This window comes from Colius striatus, chromosome 8 (genome assembly GCF_028858725.1).
Source record: "Colius striatus isolate bColStr4 chromosome 8, bColStr4.1.hap1, whole genome shotgun sequence".
NCBI lineage: Eukaryota > Metazoa > Chordata > Aves > Coliiformes > Coliidae > Colius > Colius striatus.
In genome coordinates, this window is record NC_084766.1 from 14,021,691 (window position 1) to 14,048,431 (window position 26,741).

Here is a 26,741-nt window from a genome sequence, read left to right on the forward strand (position 1 = left end):
AACAGGTCTTGGGGCTACATGAGGCTTAGAAATAGCCTGGAATAGCTCTTCTTTGGCTGTTTCTCACCTCAGCAATTTGAGATCTTGCACATCTTTGTAGTTTTGGGTCCTTTTGGGAGGGTGGATTATGAAAATCTGCAAAAATGCATCTGTGGGTGAAATATGTGCCTGTATATCTGAACTGAGGTGATGTGCACTTGCCCCAGAGTGACCGTGTGAGTATGGTGCAGAGTATCTTTTGCACTTTTATTCTGAATTTTATTCTGCACAATTGGAATGCAAATCAGTAACAAAACAAAGTAACCTCCTTGCATGGATCCTTGATTTAAATTTAGAAATAAATCCTTTATGGTTTTGATTTTTCTTTTTAGTCCTTTTTGGAAATGAAATGTTTGCCCAGAGTCAGACTATATCTCAGCTGCAGTTATTCCTTTTCTGCAGCAGATTAGGCCCACACAATAGTATTTTTTGTGTATCTGCATTTTTTTTTCCAATGAGTCTGTAGGTGTCATGGAATCTGATCACATGAACCTGAAATTGCTTACAAAGTGCTTGCTGACCTATGGCTCTTGTTGAGGTTGCCAAGGCCCAGTACCTGCACATTCTTGCCTTTTATACAGACTGCTGGCTTGCCCTGGAGACAAGCAGCTCCCACACATCCCTGATACACATCTGCCAGGCAGGGAGCTGACATCCAAGCTGAGGAGGCTGCTGCTTTCTGAAAGAGAATGAGCAAGGAGTCTCTGGGCAGCCCAGGAGAAAGCTGCTGTGGGATTTTACCGTGTCTACAGACTTCACTTGGAGTTTCCCAGGGATTCCATAAACACACTGATGCTTCAGCTGACTAAACTAGAACATTCTCTGTCTGGATAATGATGCAGCATCAATGCATTATGTCGACATGTGGAAACTCAAGGACTGTTGCAAACTTGCAGTCTCACTTGTATAGATTTTAGGCTGCTGAACCAAAACCTTTGTCTGCACATCACATGTGGCGATTCAGTTTAAAGCAAATCTACCTTAAAATAAAAGTAGAGATTTCCTATTAAATGTAACACAGCATACCATATGCTGAAAAATACACAGTACAATTTATCACTTGAAGTTGTTAGTCAAATTAAGATAAAATGTTATTCTTCTGTTTTCACATCTCAGATGTGCTTTTTTACTGCTTTTTGAATAGCTTTGTGATGCTTCATTTCTGTGTGTTTTGTGGCTCCTCCTTCCAGTCAATATGTTTAATACTTCTTGAATTTCCTGATTTTGTTTTCATGCTTCTTAAAGACATGAACATCCCTCTTCAGATCTAGGTCATATATTTGATTTGGAAAGTTGAAAGATCTTTAGATCACAGGTGTAGTAGAAGTATTACTGGGTGGAGGTACTAAGGTTTGTGGTTTTCAGAAACTCCCAGTAGATGGGTACAGTTACCTTTTCATCTAGGGGGAAAAAAGAGGATCCTAAATGTGTTAGTTTGCCTGCTAGAGAGAGATTTTGGTGGCTATAGATTTGGACAGCACTGGTACTTGACACATAATCCAGTGAAAATGCAGTAGTAGCTGGGTGGTGACATATTCCCTTTATCACTGTGACAAAGTTAAAAAGTAAATATAGGATCATGTGTAAATCCTTCAGAAATCCTGATTAGCATAATCTCCCTCTTGGGAAGTCAATATTATATGGGATTAGCAGATTAGTGTAAAGGAGTTTGAGGGTGAAAGGTAGGTAATACTGAAATGAAAGTATTGGTTTGATTGGTTTCTTCACCTTTGGTGAAAAGAGCTGGCTTTTGTTTGGGGGGGCTCGGATACAGGGTCACTGTAGCAGGAGGGGAGGGAGGGAGACAGACACTGTGAATGTTATCCAACTATAGGTAAGCTTAGAGTTTCTCTACAAAGGACCTCTGCTGCCTTGGCCTATCATTCAAGGTTTGCCCAGAGCATTTCTCAGACTTGTCAAGTGGGTAGTTTGTCAAGTAATCTATATATATACTTTAAAGTAATAATAAAAAGAGACATATTCCTGTGCATGAGTATGGACAGCCTGTTGGAGTGAGAGTGGGAAGGGAAATCAGATGTCTGCTTTGTGCCAGCACTCCATCCACTCTGTAAAGCTGATGTAAAGCAAGATGTAAAACCACTAAAAATTTAATGAATGCTTTCCCTTCTCTCATTGATACTATCACATTGCAGGTGCACACTGAAGATGCTGGAAACATGATGAGTCGTGTCTATCTGAGAGGAAAATGCCAATATGATTTTGATCTTGTTGCATTTTAATGTCCTCCAGATACCAGCTCCTTCCCTACCCAGACTCACGCTTCTTCTGCGCTCTGTGTCTGAGGGTCTTCTGCGGCCCAAGAGCCCCTAGAGACAGTAAAAGCTGGATGCTGTGAAGAGAGAACAGATTTTGTAAGAAACCTCGTAAACATGGGTTCCTTCAGAAAACCCTTGCCACTGGCACAAGGAATTGGCTACAGGAAAACAGATGAAGGGCTCCAGCCTGGCGGTGTCCTGGGCAGGAGTCGAAGACCCAAGTGCTGGGGAATCTCAGCAAGCAAGAACTTGCTGGAAGGAGTGAAAGAAAGTCATAGAATCAGAGAATCATAGACTGGTGGGGGTTGGAAGGGACCTTTAGAGATCATCTAGTCCAACCCCCCTGCAGAAGCAGGGTCACCTAGATGAGGTCACATAGGAACACGTCCAGGCGCGTCTTGAAGACCTCCAAGGAAGGAGACTCCACACCCCCTCTGGGCAGCCTGTGCCAGGGCTCCCTCACCCTCACAGTGACAGTTTTTCTTATATTTAAGTGGAACTTTTTGTGTTCCAGCTTCATCCCATTACCCCTTGTCCTGTTGCTAGCTACTATAGGAAAAAGGGATGTCCCAATCTCCTGACACCCACCATTTAGATATTTGTAAATGTTAATAAGATCTCCTCTCAGTCTCCTCTTCTCCAGACTAAACAGCCCCAAGTCCTTTCATCCTTAATCTTCCCTGAATGCTGTTTAGAAAAAAAAACAACATACCCCCCCCCCAAAACTCCAGACCCTCAAATTCTTATTTTTCTCTAGAAAAGCAAAAGTTAAAACCAAACAAAAACCAAACCAAAGCTACATTTTAAAAACAAGCAAAAAGAGAGGAGGGAGACTGAGACTGTTTCACTATCACTATATGTTCTTTTCTCCTTTTGTTGGGAAGGATAAAGGCCCTTTGGAGAAGAGGGGAGAGATATGTGTGGTACATTGACAGTCAGAGCTTCCCCAGAAATTTGTTATCACATATCAGAACAGCTTTAAAGTAAGTCAGAATAGTGGGAAAAAGGTATGACAGCAATGCAAGGTGTGACATCTTAAAACCAAGGGCTATTCAAGGACGTAACTAACTGGTTAATTTTGTTGTTGTTCTGTGGGCAGCATAATAAAACAGAGGGAGGCAATGGCATCCATTTTCTATGGACTCAGAGGTGAGATGGAGCGCTCAGCCTCAGGCATTTCAGAACTATCAGGGTTCAATTATCAAAACCACCAGTGTTGTTGATTCAATTTACTTTTCTGGAAAGCTGTTTTTGTTGTTCTTAATTTGCTGCTTGCTGTTTGGAGATTTGGCTTGCCAAAAGTTTCTGTGCACCTGGGTAGTCCCCATTCCTATAGGGAAATGGCTTGGCCAGTGCCAAATCATATGGTGATGCTGGGCCATCTGTTTAGCTGTGGCACTGGCATCCCTGCCTGCGAGGCCACTGCAGAGGACTGCCCTCATTGCTGCAGGCTACATCCCCTCCTGGGAATAAGAAAAGGCTGTCCCCCGCTGCCACAGAGAGTTGGAGTGCAGGGAGATGTGGAGGAGATGAGACCTGTGGGGCTGAGTTTAGCATGGGGAGTCCCTCAGAAGTGGGAGAAGGCACATTATGGGGTGAGCTGAGAGGCTGGGGCAGCAGCTGCCTCTGGCTGTGCTGCATGAAAGTGTAAATAAAGCATTGTTAGGATGGCAAGAGTGGCTGTTGGGATGTAAGCGGTTAATGGAGCAGACGAGCTGGTGATGGACAACTTGGGCGTAGACTGGAGCTCTCTGCAGGAGGAGAAAATGGATGGTGGGAGGGCAGGGAGAGGGGAAGCCTGTGAGGGTCTGAGCAGGTAAACAAGGAAGATGCTTTCCCAGCAGGCATGTCCTGAATACTTCAAAGCGGAAAGTTACGGACGCTGATTTGGGAGCTGCAGCTGATTCTGGAAACAAATGGGATAAATACTGGCATGAGAAAAAAAAAAGTTTGAATGCCTGAAGGGCACATCTGCTGTGGCCAGCGATTCTGCAGGAAATGCACTGGAAGCAGAGAGAGGCGAGGAAGCTGGGCATAAACACGGCTCCCAGGGAAGGCGAATGAAAGCCACGGGCCTGAGAGGCGCCTGCGATAGTGTGCTGAGGATCTGGCTTCTCTCCTTGGCTCGCCAATGAAGTAGCTGCGTTTAACCTGGGCCTGGGTCCGGCTGGGCCGAGTGAACTCTAAAGGTGTTTGGAGTTCTGAACTCGGAAATTCAGCCCTGGAGACTTTTGTGTTGCTTTCAAGTGTATGTTTTCAGAACAAGGGAGCAGTGCTGTAGGTCTAAAGCCCAGTCTGTTAGTCTGAAATTTGAATAATTGCGTGGTCATTAAATTTTGCACAAAAAGGAATTGACTCTAAAAGCAGCTGATACGTTATCACGATTAGAGCAATAGCAATGCCTTCTTTCATCACAGTGAAGTTACATTGTTAGGCAGCATAATTGACATTTTTTATTGAAAGATTAAGAAGAATTTGTTTACAGCTTGCAAACAAAGAGGTTTTAATTCAACAAACTGCAGCAGGAATAAGCAGTAAGTGGCATTTTCATCTGCTGGCCAGCTAGCGCTTTAGCTGCAGAATGCTGTGGATAGAGAAGTATGAAGGAATTTGCAGCTCAATATCTGCCCAGTAAAGCGTGCGCCACGCTGGCAAATGCCAGAAAGCTGACAGGGAGAAACCTTGAGTGCAAAGAAACGAAGGGCTATAGTTAATATCAGCACCTAAAGGAAGACACTACGGTTTTTGGAGATCAGCTTCATGACGCCTGTTGTGCAAAGGTCGAGGTATGGCATTTCTGAGGATGCTTTTGCCACGGAGCCCTTGGGATAACACCTGTCAATTCAACTGGGTGCTACAGTAGGTATCTGGGTTATTTTGTTTCTCTGGGTTTATTGCTTCATGGTCTAATAGACTCAGGAGCTAAGTAGTACTGGCATTTCAAAGTGGCATGTTGTGATTGGAAGGGGGTGCTGTGTAAGTGTTTGGAAAGCAGATCCAAGTGAAGCAACATCGTCACACGACTGCAGAGAGGCTTTTGCTCTTTAAATATATTTGGGATCCTGTTTGCTGCTGGTTGTGTCTTACTGTCCAGACTGCTCTCCAGATAAAACCAAGGGTATGTGAAAACTTCAGTTTTATTTTTAAGCAAATTCCGCTTTTGAGTTGGAGATCGTTTGGATTTATTGTCCCAGCACTAGTCAAGGTTTAAGGAGTCCAAGTTGAATCCTGTTGTTTTGAATATGCAGTGCTGCAGGACGGGGCAAAAAAATCCACTGAGGGTACTTGGGGTGCTGCCAAAGCTCTGCAAGGAGTGTGCTCATCCCACCACTCAGGACAGCATCTGTTAAACCACATGTAATGACGCTGCTGTACAGGGAGAAGGAAGGTGCCGACCGGGCTGATGCTGAAAAGCATGAGACCTCCTCCTCTATTCCTTTACCTGCATTCTGACGGCTTCAGGCTGGTGACCTGAGTTGGTAGCATCTGATGTTAAGGGCAGATGATAAAACAGCTGAGGGTATTTCTGAGTCTTAAATGTTGACTGACAGCCACAGACTGTTGTTGCCATTATCTGTCCAAAACGTGGGTATAGATAAAAGCTGTGATTAACGTTTGCTTTGATGTCAAATGTCAAAGAACTATCTGTAACCCTGCTGGGAGACAGAGATGCTCTGAGCAAGAGTGTAGGTCTGTTGGTGCTGGATCAGGTCCCACGTGGGACTGGTGAAGTAGTAGCAGCGTCAAAGGAGCTACAAGGGGATGCGTCAGAGTGGCTTCACATATCAGAGCTTCTGTGAGGATACTTTTACTTTGACAAAAATGATAGAATCCTCAGGGAAGGAAAGGTGAGACAAGCAGGATGGGGTTATGTGTGTTACTGCAGTGAGTACTGGGAAGCCCTGCTGAAATCCAGTGCCAGAGCTGTTGCCTGGGAAGCCCAGAGATCTGCATCACCCATTTAAAGCACCGAGATGACCAGGAAAACGTCTTGTTTTAAATTTTAACAACAGTGATTCTCCATCACTCTTGTAGCTATGTTGTGAAGCCAGACTCTCAGGTTTACTACCAGGAATGAGTCAGAGGAATGGAGAAACCCATTTAATTAAAATAAGAATTTTCTTTCTGACATGTATGTGAATTATTGAAAAACATTTATTCCCCTCTACTGCTCCTGTGTGTGAAAATCTGAGAATGCAAATCGGGATCCAGAATGTACAAGAGATCTGTATTTGACCTGGTATGGTGAGTTGTCTGTGGCTGACTACCTGAGGCCTGCCCAGCCACTCTCACTCCCCTTCCTCAGCAGGAGGGATGGGAGATCACTCACCGGTCACTATGACAGGCAAAACAGCCTCCCTTTGGGGAAAATTAGTTAAATTAGCTTTGGATGTTGAGAAACAAAGACAAAATTAAAACACTTTCCCTAGCACAGAAGGATTATGCACCAGTATTCACCAGTATGGATATCTGCCTCAACACAATCTTCCCACAGGGAAAGTCCATCTCGAGGCAGTCCCAGCCCCTCCTCATAGTGATCCTTCAGCTCTGTGGGCAAGCACTCTGTACACCTGGGAAAGACCTGAGAGAGCCAGAGTGGCTTGAGGGAGCAAACGTTGGAATGGGGAAAGGAGAGGACCCCAAAGAGGCTGTGTGGATGCCTCATGACGTGGCTGGGACTGACCTTGTTAAGTTTTTTACTCTAACTTGTAATGTTTCGTGACAACAGCCTGTACATTTGTAGAAGTCAAAAATTTGCTTGGAGGTGCCATTTGCACCTGGCTCCAGTCTCTGGTGAGACAAATTTGGACTTTGGCAAGAAAATGGTATCATCATAGTCACAGAGCTGCTCAAAACCTGGAGTTCTTCCTGGATGATGCTCAGCTGCAAGTCTGGTGTCTGTCACAAGAATCCCATGGTGCCAGTCTAGCTTGCAGCCATGCAAAGGCTGGTGCTTGCCAATACATTTCCCATTTCCAGCATTATTCTAGGTCATGCTTGTGGTCTATAGCCTACATGCCTTCAATTTCCTTTCTCCTTTAGGGTCATGATAACCATATGTCTGTGTCTGCTGTATCCCAGCTGCTGGATGACTTTTTAATAGAGCACCTGTCTGTGAGGTGTATGGTTTTCACAGGCATCTTGAGGTTGGGGTGAGGGGGAGATGTGAAAACCTACAATTCTGCCTCCTTTCTTGTTGACAGCCCCCTGTGATGACAATGTGACGTGGCAAGAGGTGCTCCTGTTATGGCCACGTGTAAGGAGCTGAACACCCTGGACATGCCTGGCTACTGGTGCTCCCCGTTGTGCAAAGTAAGTACCTGCTTTGCACTCCTTCAGGGCTAAAGAGTGAGGGGTCATTAGCTTTGTACTGGGGAGAGCTCTGTACTGTGAAGATATTAACCTGGCCTGGGAGGAGAGTCTCTTACACTGGTTCTCGCTGGAAAAGGAGCACAACCCTAAAGCCTCTGCAGTGAACATCTGCACTATTGTGGGTTTGGGGCTCACAGCACAAACTGATTTTTCACTAGCATCAAGTGCTGGATCAAGAAGAAAGGTGTATACTTACTGGAAACTGGCCTCATAACCTGAGTTGAAGGTATTGCTTTGTTTTCAACTGGTTGTTACTGGATAGACAAAAGAGAAGAGAAGGTCCTTTAGACTACAAGCTCTTGTTATGGTTTTACTGCTTGCATAGCAAAGACACATTATAATTAAAGGGCGCTGATTCAGACTCTGCTTGTCAAACCTTCTTGGGATGGTACATACCAGTGCACAGAAATAAGCTGTGTGATGGAGGTTAACCAGCAAACCTTTTTGTAAGGATGAAGAATTGGCTTTGTTTTTCTAAGTTTTCACACACAGTAGATGTTTTTGAGCTGAACTCACTCTCATCTGCAAGAAGCTAAAAGCAAACTTAGGAAAGCTCCTTCTATGTAGCACAATAAATGAGGTTCTATTTTCCTTCATTAAACAATTGCAACTGCCTCATCACTTCAGTGAATCAGTGGTTATGCAGACATAACTGTCTCTTCTCAAGATAAAAGATTTTAATTGAATGGCAACTGCAAATACTTCACATTTTTCCCTTGACTTCTGAAGTTTTGAACCAGTTTGCACTCCATGTTTTACCCATTTTTCAGCATTGTTTCTTTTAACATTTTTTATTAGCAATGGAAATTTAGTGGAGCATCAGAAATCTGCACTTGTACGCATTTCACTTTGCTAGAGTCAAGAGAGCTTTTATGAAATTAAACAAATGCCTGACTCCTGGTCAGGAAAGACAACTCATTGACATCAGGTTCATCACCACAACACCACTTTCCTTTGCCTTATAAACTGAGTTTGCTGATATGCTTCTGTGTGCATATACATATATATATGTATGTATATATATACATGTGTGTGTGTGTGTGTATGGTCTATATGTATATTATCTGCAGTAGTGATTTACTACCAATGCACTAGAAAAAGGAGTTGCTTAATGCAGCAGTTCTCACCTCAATGGGAAAAAAATAGTTAAACTAATGCAGGGCCCCAAGTTGAATCTGCAAACTGGAATGGTTTTGTAATTCTGTCACTGGGGAGAGAGAAGTTGTGGTGAATGCTCAGGGCAGGAGGGGAAAGAAGAGAGAGATGGGTCTGGATGGACTAAACTTTTATTTTAGCCTGTAAGGGAAGAGCAAAGGGAGGTGGATTTGCATGCAAAGTGCCCAGGGATGTAAGCAGTCTGGATCTCTGTTAGAGAGCCACGGTGGTTGGAAAACCTCTGGACTTAATTTATTGTAACTTACATTAATACAAGATCCAGAATCTTGCATGGTCAGGAATGCATCGTATTTTGTGTTGGCTGCTTACTGTTAACTTGACATAGCGTTAACTTCCCACTTTGACCCACTTCCTTGGTTGGGATCAATACGCAATGGCAAAAGGCTGCTGGCAATGTGGATGAACACAAACTTGGTGCCTGTGCCTTCCAGAGCTATCACTGATCTAGACATGTCAGCATGACTTGGGGACCCTTCTGTGGGCAGAGTAAGATGCCTGTTAATCATCCAAAAAGCATTTCAGTATAGATTGTCTCTCCCAGTTAGTCCACATGCTGCATTTGGAGTTGCCTATGGCATGGGGGAGATGGTGCTGTGAGAAAGGTGCCTCTCTGCTATAGCTGCTGCATGTTGGAGCTGTCACATACTCTGCTATGGGGAATGAATCCATCATAGGACAGTATTTCGCGTTCCCAGCTGCTTTTAAACATCATAAAGTGTCAGAGAGTAAGTTCCTTTCTGTACAGTGAGGAAACATCTCTCCTCATCCCACTTCATCTCTAGGCAATGGAGGAGGCTTGGATACAAACAGTGATGCTCATCCTCCCTGCAAGTCATTGCACTCCAGTGCTACTGCCTTTAGTGCCCTCTCGTGTCTTTTTGTGTCTTGAAACACTACACAAGAAACCACTGAAGAACTCAGAAGTTGAAGCAACTTCCTCAGCTGCATTGAGTGGTTCTGCTGTGCTGTGCGGGAGCTAGGTATTCAGGTTTGTGGCTGTGTGACTCCTGGGAGCTCTCTCCTCTTTTCTCCACTTACAGGAGGAGTTAGGTAGGAAAGTGCTTTTCAGCATAGCTTGTGCAGCCCCTATCTTCTGGAAGTACCAAGTAAAGAGGTAGTAATTTGGGTGTGCCCTCAATTTAATGAAGCTTGCCATCACCAAGAGGGTAAAAACAAACAAAAATCATCAGCCAGGCCTCCCAAACAGCAGGCTTTATCATAAGCCATGGATTTCGGGCTTGTGTGTTTTGCTTTCTGGTTTGCATCTCTTGGGTTTGCAAGGGTCACATTCTCTACATCCCTCTGCTGAAGAACAGCAACTACTTTAAAGAAATAAAAGCAAACACAGCTGCCTGATGCTCAGATGTGGGGAGCTGAGACAAGGAACGTCTCCATCTGCCCCAGGAGTCTCTGTTCCCATGTGAACTAGTAGACAATGCTCTTCCTTTGCTGGATTTGCTTCCTTCTTCACTCTCCTCTTATCATGGCCACAGACTAGATGTGGCCATTAGCGATCCTTAGCTGAGTAGTATGCAGCTAACAGCAGCACTGCCTTGTCTTTGGAGGTCACTGGGATTTAAGTCTTGAAAGCTATAGCCCTGCATAGTGTCATTTGGCCCTCAAACACTCAGGGCAGAATCTCTTGTTACTCTTTACGCCTAAAACACAGCTGGCTGCTGTGGCAGCCCTCTTGAGAGGCAGAGGACAAAACCTAGGGATGATTTCTTGCATGATCTCCAACATTGCATGAACTCTGCATACTGTCCCCTCCCTGGGAGACCCGATGAGGGCAGTGCTGGGGCTGGGCACAGAGCCGTGCGTGCTGTGTCCCTGCCTGCCGCTGTGGCACGTGATAACAGCGGCGTGTGTGTGGCTGCCCAAGGCTCTGTATGCATGGCCAGGCACAGAAAATGCTGCTAGCCTCTTCATTCAATTATCTGAATTCCATTATAGATTGTAATTTTGGTAACAGAAAAATATTTACTTGTGTATCACAAAATTAATAGAAAAATAAGTTATAAATGAAAAAGAAACCTCACCTGTTAGGCAGCCGTTAGCCGTGGGCAACAGAGGGCTGGAGAACAAGGCCCTGCTGAGCTGGGGCCAGAGTTGGCAAGCTTCTGTCTGGCCACACTTAGTGCAGAGCCCAAATGTCTCATGCAGTCCCTGGCTTCAAGCCCCGCTAGCGTTTGGGTGCAGGCAAAACCTGCAGCGGCACGGCAGTGGTTAGCTGGGTGAGGCACAGCGAGCCTGGCCAGCCCTTCTGCTGGTCTGCTGCCAGGTTCCAGTTTCCCAGAGGAAATGCTCATCTTGGAAACACACTCCTGGTGTGCTGTACCATGAGCATAAAACCCACTTTCTAAGTGCATGCTCCTTTCTGCTCATGGTGTGGCCTTTCCTGAGCATGGAACCAGCTCACCTCAAGCTGTTTATAATCTTGTTTCTTAACAGGGGAAACATGAGCTAAAGCACAGTGGCTGCCTATATGGCAGTGCCTGCTTGCTGTGCCTCCTGGCAAGGTGAACTTGCATAATGCATTTAACCTCATTCGGCTGAACTGCTTATCAAATCAATATCTCTGCTGCTTTTAGGTTTTCTTAGTAGCTTCAGCACTATGTTCAGCACAAATGCACAGTGATTCATTCTGTGCAAACACACGGTTTCCTACCCTGGCATGGGAGCTTCAAAGGGCTACTTAAAAATTCCCTTTTGCTGTCATGAACTGGAAACTTATTGTTCCTTAGAGGTAGTGCTTTCTGTCACCATGCTTTAAGTATCATAAAAGAGAAATGCAGTGTGGTTAAAAATGGACTGATCATTTTTCAGACACTTAGCACAACAAGCACAACTAAAACTTCATTGTTTCCCTACAAAGGTATAAAGCATCTAGCAACTGAGAGCATCAAACCTATGTGATGGACATGATTAAAACCAAAGTCCCTGTTACACAGGAGGCAAATCTGAACACAAATTTCTATACAGCAGCAAACATTTACTGAAGAAATAGGCAAAGCAGGAGGAAAAAGAAAAAGGCACTCAAGAGAACTGATGCACTGAATTACTTCAGTCAGTTGAAACACTACAGTACAGTTAAAGCTGGACAATAAGATTAGAGCACAATCAAAATAGCTGCAAGTCATCAGGTGTCACCTTCAGCCTCTAGCACTTTGTCTTAAAAGCACAGTGGCTTTCAAAATAGCCTGCTGGATGCCTGGTGGTGTACATTTGGTGCTGCTAATTAATTGGCTGCTGAATTGATCTCTTCCAGTAAAGCAGAAGGGAAAAGCCAGGACTGGATGTTAAGAAGGTATGAGAGACTTGCAGAGGCCGCCTTCTCCTTCTGTGGAGATGCAGAGCCAGTTGGTTGTGCCAGGCAACTTGTGCACAGCTCTTCCTGGGCCTCCCCAAAGTAACACCTGTGTGTGCCTGCTGCTGGCCTGGCAATGTAAAGAGGGCTTGCCGGTGGTTTAGGTGTCCATTGGGATAGTCAGCTGTCCTTCCAGCGCTCCGGTAGGAGGAAAGTTCATTCATCCCAGCACTGGTTACAGCATCAAAGCTGGCCATGTGCTCTTACTTATCCTTGTAAGAAGCAGTTTAAAGATACTAAATATTTAAACACTGCAGCTGTTTTGCCTTGGATGGACTGATATTTTTTTCTCTAATGGCTTTTAGGTTGTAAAGTACCTTTTTTTTCCCCCAAATGCCATGCTCAGCAACTGAAAACAAACCTAATTATTTGGAATACTTGTTTAACAGTCCCTTAATTGCTTTTGACTTTGTCATGCAAACCATCTCCTGCTTATATGTATACTTTATTCTGTAATTTATTTGGGGGTTTGATGTGTGTGTTTTATTTTCACTACACATAGAGCTTGTGTTTAAGTGTTTTAACTGAGTAAGCATTGCAGCAGCAAGGCAACTGAGGGGAGCACCATGTGTTTAGGTGGAGTTTAGGTGTGTGAGCTGGAGGGGATAAAGAGTAAGGCTTGTAAACCTCTCGTGTAGAGGCAGCTCTGTGAACACAGGGCCTGAGAAGTATTGAGCAGTGCGAAGCTGTGTTTATACAGCAGGAAAAGGCAAATGTAAATGCACACACATACAGAAAGCAACTTTTTTGCTTTGAAATTTTGATCTGGGCTCCTACAGTGCAGCTTTTTGGTGAGGGCATCTCCAACACCAGGGATGCCACTGGACGTGCTGGAGAAGCAGCAATAGCAGTGTTTCTTGGTGTAGAGTGAAAGGTCTCCTGTGTTTATGGCTGATGGCATGTAGGGATCTTGGTGTCCTGGTTTAGCTCAGGAACCTCAGTGTTTGTGCTTGTTAATGGAAAGGGATTTGGTGACATATTTCCAGCAGGAGAACTGTGAATGTCAGCACAGGGGTTTGGCCTTCTCTGGAGTAACCTACTTGAGTTTAGCTGCTATGTTTAAAAGAGATGAGTTCAGGCTGGAGCAAGTGTGGAAACAGGCTACTAAACCAGCCCAGGCTTTTCAGGGACCAAAAAAGAGCTAGGTCTGTCTTACCTAGCAAAGCAAAAAATGAGGATGGATATGGTTACTTTCCTTTGTATTTATAGAAAGCAAACACCCAAGAGCGAGGAGGGCAATTTTAGCTGAATGACCGGGTTTAGGAGCTGATGGACAGGTCTAAAACAGGAGCAAGCCTGGGTTGGCAATTAAAGATAGTTCCTAACTGTCAGAAGAAGAGGAGCATGGCTGAGCAGTGAATTGCATCTGGTGAGAGCTTGGCCAGGCTGTGCGAGGGGTTGGGTAATGTTGGCAGATGCTGTTGAGATGCTGCCATCCAGCTCCTGCTGTGCCCAGTTGCGGGGCAATGCTGCGGTGCCTGCCCCCATGCAGCCCTCCTGCCCCGGGGAGCGCAGCCGTGGCTGCTCCTGCGCTTGCCAGACAGATGAGCAGGAGGAACACATGCCCATCAGTGAAAAGCTTGCTGAGAAAGAACTTACAGCTAATATGGTGAGGAGGAGAAGGAAATCCTGCCCACCCTGCCTGCAGTCCAAAGGAGGATGTGCCTGCCAAAGCAGCTCTTGGTTTTGGCCAGTGAAACCAGTTAATTAAAGCAGCACTGAAAAGGAAGCTGGAAACTCAAGAAACAGGTTTTTAATCAGTTGGACTTTGGTAGACAATCTCTATGCGAATCATGCCTCCAGCATCATCACTGTTTGCATGGGTGTGTGTTCCTGTCCCTGAGGAATGACAGGGACAGGGCTTTTGGAGGAGCATCGCCTCGCTTTGCTATGTGGATGTGGAGCCTCAGAGGCTTCACAGTGGTGGGGGAACACACCTCAATGTGGCAAAAATGTGGCGAGGACAGCTCCTGCCTGTCAGTGTATCTGATGTGAGGATTTTCTCGATGGAATAGGAATGTGGGGTCCCCACATTCTGTCAAAGCAAGTATCTGCTTTTTGGGGCCCAGCTGTGAGTCTCCTGGCAGCTCAGCCTGGGGGGTCCAGGCTGGGGTCCCACTTGTGGTAGGGGATGCTCAAGTGTTAGTAGAGGTTCCTGCAGTTTTGCTATTTTCTCAGAGATTCCTGAGCACAGAGACTCTTCTGAAAACACGTCTGATTTGGGGTTTTTGTTGTTGTTGTAGTTATTTTTTCAGTTTGCTCTTTCCGTAAAGCAGAGTTCAGGGGGGGAGCGAGGAGCCTTCAGCAGTGTCTGAGGCTGCCGTAAAAGCCCCTTTGGGATACGGCAGGGAATTGCCCCCTTCCTCCTCCTCCTTTTTCCTCTTCCTGCCAGAAATAACCCCTTGAGTGCTTCGGGCCTCTCGGGCGGTGGGAGCTGGGCCGCGGGCGGTGCCGGGCCGGGCCGGAGGAGGCGGAGGAGGAGGAAGGGGAGGTGCTGCGGCGGCGGCGCGGCCGTCCCCTCCCATCCCCTCCCGTGCCCTCCCATCGCACCGCAGCGCATCGGCTCGCCGGGCGCCGCATCGCTGCGTGCACGGAGCCGCCCGCTGCAGCCGGCAGGATGATCGCCGCACAGCTCCTGGCCTACTACTTCACGGAGCTGAAGGAGGATCAGGTCAAAAAGGTAGATGGAAATGCCCCCGGGCCGAGGGCTGCGGCCGCGCCCGCACCGCTTTGTGATTTTTATTTACTTATTTTTAAAAATCTAATTTAATTGTTTTCATTGCTTTGTCCCCGCCGCGACCCTGCTGCGGGAGAAAGGGGGATAAACTGTTTTTTTAAGGCGGGCCAGGCGGCCCCCCGAGAGCATCCCCGGCGGAGGGCGGAGCGGGGTTCGGGGCGGTGGGGGCTGCCGGCTGTGCGTGATGCTCGCGGGTCAGGCCACGGACACCGAGCTCGGCAACGCGAGGCAGGAGTTGGGGGCTTTGGCGGTGAGCTGGGTGGCGATGGCCTTTCAGGCTTTCGGGAGGCACCAGCGGCCCCGGAGAGGGACTTCCCCTTCTTCTCCACGGTGCCTGTGGGCATCTGTCACTCCAGCACGGGGGTGACGAAGGCAAAGAGCAGATAGTTTTTGAATTATGTGTCACTGCAGGTCCTGAATTTACAGGAAGTGGTTGTCGGCTGTGCTGAAAAAGAAGTAGTATTTCTATGGGCTTATTTTGTTTTCTTTTAGCGTTAGATGACTGCTACTGTAGGGTTGGTATAGCCCTATGATTTAGCACTGCCACAAGGAAACGTGTATAGAGCACAGGATACGTACAAACATGGCAGTTAAGGTCCTGGCTGAGCATATTGCAGAGCTGTGGGGAGCGGAGGCCCGTGGAGTCACAGAATGGCTAAATAATTGCAAATACCCCCAGCCCCATCACAGAGCCGAGCTGACGTCAGGAGGCAGAGGCTTTCCCGCTGCCACCTCCTCTGGCAGTGCTGTGTGACCCACGTAGGCACGTGGCTGGGCGCACACCCAAGGCATCCCTAGAACATTTTGGAGGAAAGCCTCAATGACAGCATTTGTAGTCCTCGCGGGGCTTGTCCCAGTGGGAGGAGAATACCTCCTCCCTTTAGGCTTCAGGCCGTGCCTGGGGGCATCTCAGCTCCTGTGTGTGCATGATCCCTTCTGCCCCCTCAGCTTCCGCTTGTGCCCGTTCTCCTGTTGGTTGAAACCCAAGGCAGCACCCCATGTTTTCCACATCTCCTGCCGTGGTTTAGGCCTGTTCCTTTGCTGCCCAGTGGTTCTGCGTGCAGTCTGCAGAGTTCTGGACCTTCTGGCCCCACGTATGCGGTTCTCCCTTTCCCCCAGGCCTTTCTTTTCCTGGAGGATTTGTGAGTGGTGTTGCTGGGGCCAGGCATACATGCCTGGGTAAGGCCTTCTCTAGCTCGCTGTGCCTGTTATATTTAGAAACCCCAGATAAGCACAAGGGTACGTGCTGGCTGAGGAGCTGTAGAGAGGAGGTGTGGGGAAGATGTGGTGGAAGCATGCAGGCATGGGGGAAACTCTGTGGTGTTCTCAGGGGTTATTTACTGCAGACCCGTTTGGCATCATGAGGCTGCTATTGTCTGACAGGGGAGGAAATTGTTTGGCCTGGGAGCTGTAAAGCATTCGTATGGATCAATCTGGTTTTGTCTGAAAAGGAATTTAAAAAAAAGCAAATAAAAAAGAGCAAATAAAAAAGAGCAAAAAGCGGGCTGCTGGTTTTGGAGACTATAAGACATCTTTTCCTGTTTTTATCCTTTTGGAAGGGGTATTGTGCCCCCTCTCTTTTGTCTGTCCTCTAGGGAGGGTTTCTGCAGCAGTCAGACTCTGCCCCACTGCTCTGCTGCCCCACAGCCCCTGGGACCTGGTGGACTCCACTGCTTGGGTCCCTATGGGGCAAAGGGGCCTGTGCTCCATCTCAGCGCACGGCTCGCAAGGTTTTTGCTCCAGCCTGCCGTTCACGGGAATACGTGCCTACATGGCTTCGTTTCAAGTCCCTCCCTCTCCACTCTGCTTCCAGAAGAGCAGCACTTTCTGCTGGTCCCAGCTTGGGGACGGGGGCTGCAGACCAAGGTGTTCCCCTCGCTTACCACTCCGTCCCTTGGGGCTCCTGGCCGTGGTGGCCTTGCATCTGCCTAGCTGCTCCACAGTAGCAATCAACTCGGCATTTGGCGGCACAGGTGGCAGGTCACCTTGAGGATGCTGCTGTGGGTCACAGGAAGGGTGTGAAAAGGTTAAGAGTACTGACGAGGTGAATTTGGGGATGGATTCATTACTGGGTCTCCATTCCACCAAGGCTGAACATCCATTTTCCCTTGTGACCCTGTTTCCTTCTTTTTTTTGTATTCCTATCCCTGCCTTTCTGTGGTGGGAACCCTGCTGAGGGGCACAGATGGTGGTTTCAGGCCCTCAGAATACCCTGAGTCCAAGAACTAGTGCTTCCCTACTGATTTTGCTTAAGATTGAGAGTATTTTTTTTTTCAAATTTGCAGTTTTTTGAATGTTTTTTGAGATGACAAGCAGGGGGACTGCGTGAGTTGGATGTGTGGTGTCAAAGGTGTGGGCTGTTGATCACAGCTATGCTGACAATGCTGTGCCCCTGCAGCCCCTGCCAGGGGACTATTTTCTGATGAAACCACATCTACAGATATTTACATGTAACCCTACTGTGCAGAAGCAAGACAGCAACGTATGATGCCCTGTATCATATAAATACTCACATGGGTTTACTCTGAGTAGGATAAATTATCCAGATGTCTTGGAAAACATCTGTTCCCTAAATGTTTGTGATCTTCCAGGGACAGAGCAGGAGCTCAGCATTCTTGCTGTGACAGAGGACTTTGTACAAGCCAGAGGAAAGCCCAGATTTCTCTAAAAGGCTGAATCCCCTCCTCAGGGATGTGGGCATCACGGAGTGTCCCTGGCATCTGTGCCACTGGCCTGTGGGTAGAAGAGCTTTTGTAAAACTGCCTTTGAGAACCTTTTGTTTCCAACAGGTTTGTACCTGCAGTAGCTGGCCCCAGCAAAGGGAGCCTCTAGGTGTTGCCTATTTCTGTCTGTCAGGGGAACATATTACCTGTTGTGAAAAGAAAAAAACCCTGCAATCCAAGAGTGGCATTTAACCTTGAAAAGAATGTGATGGAATGTAAATGTAGCAACTGGCATTAAAAAAAAAAAATCCTTGTAGTGGTGACTCGCCAGTATAGAGGCTTTTTAGGAACCAATCTGATAAATCGTAAGTAAGCACAAACAGTTTCATGATGTCTAAATTACTTGTTTTAACATGCCTTGGCTTCTGATGAATCTTCCTGATGCTGAAAGGAATACGGAGTACTGCAGGAAAATGTTTATGTGGTGAAGGATTTTTGTGCAAAGTCTGTGTCAGTAAAATAAGTGCAAATGATTTCTGAAATTGTTGTGGGAGTGCTCTCTTGGATACCATTGACTGTTGTCAGTGTCTGGGGAACGAGGCATGCATTTAAGGAATAGCCCTCAGTGCTGCCTGTTTCATTATCCACTTACAATTATTCACAACTTCCCGTGGAGGCTGCTGCAATGGCTGGATTTTCAGAAACTTCTTTTCCCTAAGTACAAAAAAAGTGTCTTTCCTATGTGACTAAGAAAAATTATGTGCATGTGGTTCAGATGATGAAATCCTATTTTTAAAAATTGCTCACAGATTCTGTCTGGCTGTTTGTAGGGCTTGGTGTTTTTTTTAAGAGGAAAAAAAAAATCCAAGTACTGATTGAGCTCTTGGAGGGCTCTCATAGTGGCACTCTGGGAAGATGCCCTTCCTGGAGGGGTGGCTCTGAGGTGGCAGCTAAATAAAGGAACGATTCCTGCTCCCTGCCCACACAACTGCCTGCCTGAAATTGCTCCTGCTCTCCGCCATCCCCGGAAAGGCTGGCATCTGTCTGCCACGGGCCCACAGCCACAGGAGCCCCAACAGGGCGCTGGGTTCTGCCGGCAGCTCCCATCTCTGTCCCTGCCAGCCCCTCCACTGCTTTCCTTCGGATAAGGCTGAGATTTGCTTCCTGATCGGCTTTTATTGCATGCGGAGCAGGGAGTTATTAAACCTCCATCCCCTAATCCAGCCTCCAGCTCCCCCCTGACAGTTATTTATGGCTATTTGCTGAGGATTTTCCCTCAGAGGGCTGCCTGTGCTGCCAGCACAGGAGAGCAGTGCTTTTTCCCAGTCAGACTGACTAACCCTTTTCCTGCCTCAGAGGAAAACCCCCTCCCTTTATTTTTTTTTTATAATTTTGGAAACTGTAAAACACAGAAGCAGTTTTTATTTGCAAGTGAGGCTGTCCCCGTCTCTCCTGCCTCCTCGCCCAGTGAATCTCGCACAGCGAGGGGAGGCGATGGGATGCTCCCTGCCTGCAGGAGGGTCCAGCCCGGTTATGTAAGGGCACTGACGGCACTCACTGATTTGTCACAGGAGAAAAAAGAGCCCTCCCTCCCATTTTCCCTTGCTGCTGAGGGCAGCACAGGAGCAGAGGTGGGGGTGAACTGACTGCGCAAACACCAAAACCTGCATTTGCAACCTGGCTATTGGTGAGGGAGAATCCTTCAGCCCTGTTTTGGGGAGGAGGATGCAGCGGCGGGGCTTTGTAGGGAGTTATTTTAATCACACGGCGAAGTCTGACTGTGTGAATGATGTTTAGTGTAGCTTTCACTGGGAGATTGGGGAAATCAGGCCTCCGAGCAGTAGCGTGGGCGTCTGACAGCTCAGCCTTAGTAGAAGGGGTTTTTTTCCCCTTCTTCAAAAGGGAATAGCCTTGTGCTCTGGCACCATGACTTGGTCCTCTTGGCTAAAAATAAAAGCAGCAAACTATGTCAGGGTTTGCTGTGGAGGGAGCACCTTCCTGCTCAGCCTGACACCAGCCTCTGCATCCACCCCCACGGCATTTGGGGCTGCAGAGAGCGTGCATCCTGTCCAGGTTTTTGTTCATGACGTGAATTGACACCAGTGTCTGGCTGCGGTTTTCATTGTGAGATAGCTGTCAGCCCATTGAGGTGGCACGGGACCTAGGGTAGTGGAACAGAGCTGGAATGTGTGGGATGCTGGTCTAGGGTCTTGCATTTTGCCTCTGTTGCAGAGAACCGGGGCTCAGGTCATTTTCTGCCATTTTATACACCTGCACCGTCACTTCACTGGTTTATGGAGCAAACGTGTGGTATGGCTTCATATTACCACATTGTAACTTCCCCTTAGCATCTATTGGATGACTGTTTTGCCCTTCCTCTGCAAGCGATGGCGCTGAACACTTGACAGCTGGTGCAGCCTGTGGCCAGGGACCCTGTGGTTCAGGCGTGCTTGGTCCCCAAGCCCAGGGATTCAGGATCAGGCCGAGTAGCTGTGTCTCTTCATAGCTTCCTCTCTTGTCAGTGGAAGTGCTTGGTCACGGTGGGAGGGTGTGTGGCTCGGGGAGATACACTATCTTTGCTGCAAACCTCCACTCCGAGCAGTGGAAATGCTTTCTGCAGGCCCAATTTGTCACTGGTTTTAAGGTCAGTTTAGGGTTTAATTATGTTTTGATTGTCTGTATTTCCTTTAGGAATGACACTGTTCATTGCTTCCTGTCTCAAAGTCACCAGTGTGTGTAGTGCTCTCTTATGTATGTTTCATATGGGGTGTTTTGTTGTGGCATCAGCCCTCTAAGACATAATATCTTCTGAGAGATGATAGGAGTTACTCTCAAGGCTTCCAGAGCAGCAAAGGAGGCACAGATGGCCTTGGCACAGAGACAGCCTGGGTTTAAAATGAGGTGGCTTTTCCAGTTTTGCTAAGGACACAAAACATGGGCAGGGTTTTATTTTCTTGGTTCTGCTAAGCTGCAGGCAAATGTGATCCCAAAGGTGTGGCTTCTGTCTGAGCTGTTGGTGGAACCAAATTTCCAAGGCAGATAATGAAACAAGGCAAGATTAGACTGGCAAGTGAGGTGAAGGCAGTATGGGACATGTGTGTTTAGCAAGAACTCCCCAAGGCCAAGTTGTATTTTTGAGGCATCAAAGCATCTCATGTTCTTTCTGATGCTGAAGATGAGTGTAGTATTATGGAAAGCAATACTACTGGAAAACTGAGACTACCTCCTTTTTCCAGGGAGATAAAGAAAATTCCTGTCCTGGGAAGCTGCAGGGGAGGAGTCAAGGACTTTTAATGTGATGTTTTGACTTGAAGAGGAAGATGCTACCTGCTCACAGCAAAGTTCTGCCTCTCCTGACCTCTGGCTGTGGTATCTTTGGATAGGATAGGGAAAGTGGTCAGCTACACAGAAATAATTTCTCAGCCTGTGATGTAGCCCCGAAACCACTGTGGCAGGTTCTTGGCAGTGAAAGGCTTTAAATACAAGGCACTTCTGTGGACTGCAGTGACACCCGCATCACCCCAGCTGGAACAGGGTGCCAAAAGAGGCATTTTTAGCTTCTGAAGCTAAAAATTCAGCTCACAGACAGGAGAGCTAAGTGGGACAAGGGTTGGAGATAGTGGTGTAAGGCTGAGGGTGAACAGTTTTTTCTGGAAAAGAGGAGGCAGAGTGACATTGGATGGGGTCTTGGCTTGGGAAGGCAGTGGGATGGGGGGAGGCTTCAGCTCACCAGAGTCCTAGCACTTGCATATTTTCCTTGATTTTGAGTCAAAAGACGAAGTACAAAGCACGTGGCTGTGTCTGGAGCCCTGGATCCAAGCTGGGGCTATACACTATATTTTCAGTTAAAGAGAGGTACAGCCCCACTTGGGCACCCCAGGGCAGTCTTTCAGTCCGTGGTGTTTCTTCTTCCCCAGATTGACAAATACCTTTATGCCATGCGGCTCTCTGATGAAACGCTGATAGACGTTATGGCTCGGTTCAGGAGGGAGATGAAGAACGGCCTCTCCAGAGATTTTAACCCAACGGCTGCAGTGAAGATGCTTCCTACTTTTGTGAGGTCCATTCCTGATGGTTCAGGTAAGGAGCTGAGTGTTTGTTTTCTATATTAAACATGGTGTGCTTTGTGGGCAATCCATTAGGAATACAGCAATGTGGTACCAGAAACAAGAGCAATTTGCTTTCTGGCAAGCCCAGACAACCTTTTGAAGACAGCCTCCCCTCTGTGTGCAGTTCTGTTCCCACAGATGCTGGTGGAGGATTTTGTGATTCCTATGTCAAACCCTTTTTGATGCCAATGGGAGAGCCCTTCCTAGTGATCAGGCCACTAACAGTCAATACATTGGCACTGAGATTTGCTGGCCAACAATCGATACTTCACAGAGGAAGATTTTGGATTTATGCAATTCAGACTCACGTGATCTAGAATCTCAACAAGTACAGTGGCTTTTGGTCATTTGCTGTTTGACTCAGCGTCTCTTTTCCTCTTTGTTTTTTTTTCCCCAGTGGAAATGTGAACATTTACAATGGTGAATTTGAGTTTCCTGGCACTCGTTTTGCTTTTTGTACCTAACTCTTGCAGACTGTCTTAGGTCAAACTCCCACAACTTGAAGAGGCTGCACTGTGTAGCTTCAAAGCTGCTGCTCTGGTGTACTGCACTTTTTCTGTCCAGACATAGGACCTGGGTTTTTCACACTCCCTGCACCTCATAAAAGTGGCACAAAGAGCTGTCAGAAATCAAAAAGATGTTGTATTGGTATTTGGTTGCCCCTAGTACTTATTTTAGTGTTCATAAAAAGGTAAATACTATAACGAGAGTATATAAATATATGGATAAACAGTACATAACAATGCTTGTTATTTAGTGGCAATACTGGATTTGCTTCTCGTGTAGCATGAGCTGGTTAACTGTAGTTTGATGCCTACCACAAATTATGTCGCTGTGTGCAGAAATTGCACAGTTGAGAGAACTGCATGACAAAGTTACCTGGTTTGAGGCTTCTTTTGAGTTAAAATCAAGAATTTATTGGGTGAAGCTTGGTGCTTTGTGTTATTTGATGATGTCTGTCAGGTGGAAATCTTTGATCTTTGCTGTTGTTTTTTGCCACCTTAAGCTTTTTAGTTGAAACATGATTCTCTGTCTGAAAAAAACGAAACCAAAACAAAGAGGGAACAAACTTGAATCCTGTGTTTCCCTTAATTTGGCTCTGCTGGCTGTTAGGTTGAAAGGCTGTGTTGAGAAAGCCAGAAGCTGCCACACACAGCTGTTCAAAGGGTTTGCATGTGAGGGGCTTTGAGGATTTTTGTGGATTCCCAGCATTTTTACCAACTCTGAAATCCCCATTTTATCCTTTATGTGTGTTTGCATTCAGTGGAGTCCAGACCAGTCCTCTGTACTCTACCCCAGCAGGCGCTGCAGGTTGGCACATCTGAGGTGCTTGCAGCAAGACAACTACTTTTGCAAATTGTTCTATGGCACAAAGGGGGAAGGCTTTGAGATCCCACGTGGCACGGGGAAAAAGGGACCTGTGCCTGATCAGGGGAGATGTTAGAGATTGTTGAACGCTGCTGGGACTGAGTGTGAGCCAGAGCAGTGGGATAGCAATGGCTGAGTGTGAGCGTGTCTGTATCACAGAGTCATAGAATGGTAGGGGTTGGAATGGACCTTTAGAGGTCTAGTCCACTCCCCCTGCCAAAGCAAGTCCACCTAGATCAGGTCACACAGGAACGCGTCCAGGCGGGTTTTGAAGACCTCCAAAGAAGGAGGCTCCACACCCTCCCTGGGCAGCCTGTGCCAGGGCTCCACCAGCTGAACAGTGAAATAGTTTTTTCTTATGTTTAAGTGGAACTTTCTGTGTTCCAGCTTCATCCCATTAGCCCTTTTTGCTGACACTAGATGCAACAGAAAAAAGTGATGCGTCAACCTCCTGACACCCACCATTTGGATATTTGTAACTATTAATGAGATCCCCCCTCAGTCTCCTCTTCTCTAGACTAAACAGCCCCAGTTCCTACAGCCTTTCCTCATAAAGAAGATGCTTCAAAAGTCAATGAAAGTCAAGGTATTCATTTCAGCTCATGTATTACACACTTACTTAAAAAAGCAGCCTCATGTGTTGTGTACACTGTGCTCAGTTCTTGATCCTTTGGCTCCTGCCAGGAGAGGCCTGACACGGGCAGTGTCTTTGTGGCAGTGCTTTACCCCAGAGGATTTCTGATTAACATGATAGTAATCTGAGTATGCAGGTTGTGAAGATCTCTTTGGAAAGGTGTTAAAAATGCAGGCAAAACCATTCCATTATTTCACAGAAAAGGCATGTCCTGACCCCAGGTATGAGCAGTATGTGCTGTGGGTGGGTGGCAGGGCATTTCTTTCCCTGACTCACCTGCATGTGCCTGCCAGATCTGGCTCACCTACAGCAGAGATGCACCCAGGGCAGACACAAGGGCCCCCATTCCCCTTCCGTGGATCTGTCCATGTTGCTGTGCCCAAAGTGTGGGTTCGGCTCCCAGCTGACAGCAATTTCTGCCTTCAGCTGTCCCTCGATAAAAGCCAGAGGCTGAAAGGCTGCCCTTTTCTCTGGCCTGTCTCTAATTACTGCCTTGTAAGCTCTTTCCTCTGAGTCTGATTATTATTATGAGAGCTGACTATTCAGAAAACCACTGTTGTTTAGTTTCAGATCTGTGTTTGTGTGCTTTGTTAACAAGGAGCTTTTGAGTGATAATTTTGGGGATTCTGGGGAGGGTGTTAGCAAGGTTTTTTTGCTTCAGTAGGAGTTGCTTAATTTGTGAAAGCCACAAGGTTTTTCATCCAGAGTGCCCGGAGTGTTATCTCAAGCTAATTCAGAATGCTTTCAAAGGATCTTCCTAAATTAATTTACAGCAGGTTTTGATTGTACCTTGATGTTAGAAAGTAGAGATGTAATGCTGCTACTTGGGCATAATCCCTGAATTACACTGAAAGAAAACTGCTGCTTTGCATACAGAAAGCTTTACATTCTAGTTCAGAGTTCTTGTTTCTTTTTAACAGAAAAAGGGAATTCTTAATAAATTTTACCTTGCAATGAGCTTGATGGTACTGGAAATCAAATGTGCTAATCTCTTCATTCACTGCCAGGGAAGATCCTTCTGAAGTGCAGTGTTTGTTTGAGGTGTGTACCAAGGTGTGTTTAGGCTTGGAAGAGGGCCATCTGGTCCAGTGTTGATTTTTCCATTATTTATTGGAGGTAATGGCTTGCACTTGACAAAGGATACTTGTATAATAAAGCTTATTTGGGTGTTTGGCTTAATGAGACACTTGTGTTAAATGTTTTGCTTCCGGTCTTGTTGCGGTGAAGAGGGTTATAAGTTACTGAATTTGCTGTGCTGGATCTGATAAAGGGAACTGTCTCTACACTCTGGTTATGTTCACTTTTTAAATGAGATTTGTAGTGGAGTAAAGTGATGTTTAAGGGCATGCTGATCAGAAACAGGTAGGGTAACACTGCAAGATCTGTGTTTTGTCAAAATTGCCCATATCTTAAGCAGCAAGAAGGAAAAGTTGCATGGCAATGCAATAAAGGGGATTGTTGTGAGTTGTGGGCACCCACTGCCATTTTGTTACATTTTTCTGTATGGAGCTTCTTGTTTCTTGCAGGACTGTGTTTTGTTTGCTGTATTACACTGCAGCCTTGGAAAACCATAAGTGCTTTTATGTTGTCTTTGCCTCTCTTGGGCTGTGTCTGCCAGAAGTCCTGCCTCAGGGGGCGCCTCATCCAGTTTATCAGCTTTGCTGAGTGGGAGGGGGCTCCTGGAGCTGCAAGAGGCATTGAGGAGGGAGCAGATCACTAAGCCAGACTTCAGGAGTTTTGATCTGAGATTGGGCGGGGTAATCTCAAAGACTGGCTCTGGAAACCCTCATGAATAAATTGCATAGCTGGTATTTTGGTGACAGCATGGGGTCAGAAGGCTCTGAGACCCAAGTTAAACTTTGAGGTGACACATCAAAAGGTACCAGTCTTCCCAACTGCGAGAGATCTTTCCACATTCAATTTATGTGGAAATGGAAAAATGGTGACGTTGGGAATGGCCTCCTCAAAGTCACAGTCATAAAGTCACAGAGGAGAAAAGAAAAGAGACTAGAGAGCACTGCAGGATGGGGAGGCAGCCTGTCCCACCATGGTGCAGGGTCCTTCTGACACTGCAGGAAAGTACAAATCAACGAGGGCACCAGGATGAGAAAGTACTGTGTGCCTCTGCATCATTGCCCTCCTCAGTGAGCCTGCTGTGCACAGACATGAAGCCGTAGTGATTAACTGCAGCCTCGACACACGCTCCTGTGTGATACGTTGTGCACACTGCTTCCCTAAATATTGTCTTTTTGTAGACTTTAATGATCACTGTCTTTGTTTGCTCCTTCTTTGACAATGTGAGATAGGACAAAGTGGCTCAGTCAAATTTGTTTGCCTTGCTCTCCAAGGGGTGCTGAAAGCCTCATTCCTCAGATAGCCAGACCATGCAGCTCTATTGCTTGAAGTCTGTGGAGGTGAATGGGTAGCGGATTTGGCTTCAGACCTTTGAAATCCAAATCACTCTCCAGGACAGAGGGAGATGGATGTGGCCTAGCTCTTTCTGTGGCTTCTGGGGAGTTACTTAGGAACTCTGTGCAATGGACTGCAGTTTCTGAGTAACTCCTGCAACAGTGCAGGGCCACTCTGTGATTTTTCAGGCTGTCATTTCTGAGACTTCTGTCATCTGATTGCAGTTTGCAGTGAATGTCATCTTCTGGGAGTGAAATAAGTGCTTCCCATTTCAACTACCTCTGTGTGTGATGTGTTGATTTTCGAGTAGTGCACAATCCAGTGACTGTTCACAGTTATTTGCCAAAGTGACACAGGTCCGTTTACAGCAAAAGGCTGCTCGTCAGTGGTCTGGCATCCATTTTACTTTCTTCGTTTTCAAGATCTTTTTGGCTTTATCCTGAGATCTTTGCTCTGCCACTTTCATCATGAGATCTGGGTACAGACGGTGTGCTGTTAGTCCGGTCTTTTTGGATAAGCACTGGTTGCAGTTGCATGTTGTGTCAGTGATAGCTGACATCATTGCATCAACTACATGTTACATTGTGGGG

At 46.6% G+C, this 26,741-nt stretch overlaps 1 protein-coding gene across 1 annotated transcript in view; it reads left to right on the forward strand.

The window, feature by feature from the left end:
- Nucleotides 1-14,776: 14,776 nt before the first annotated feature.
- The window catches only part of HK1 (hexokinase 1), a 38,430-nt gene continuing 26,465 nt past the window's right edge, over nt 14,777-26,741 (forward strand). Inside the window, exons 1-2 of the mRNA XM_062000987.1 lie at nt 14,777-14,911; nt 21,549-21,711. Of these exons, the coding sequence (XP_061856971.1) occupies nt 14,849-14,911; nt 21,549-21,711 (226 nt within the window). The 5' untranslated portion in view covers nt 14,777-14,848. The remainder of the gene's footprint in view (nt 14,912-21,548; nt 21,712-26,741) is intronic.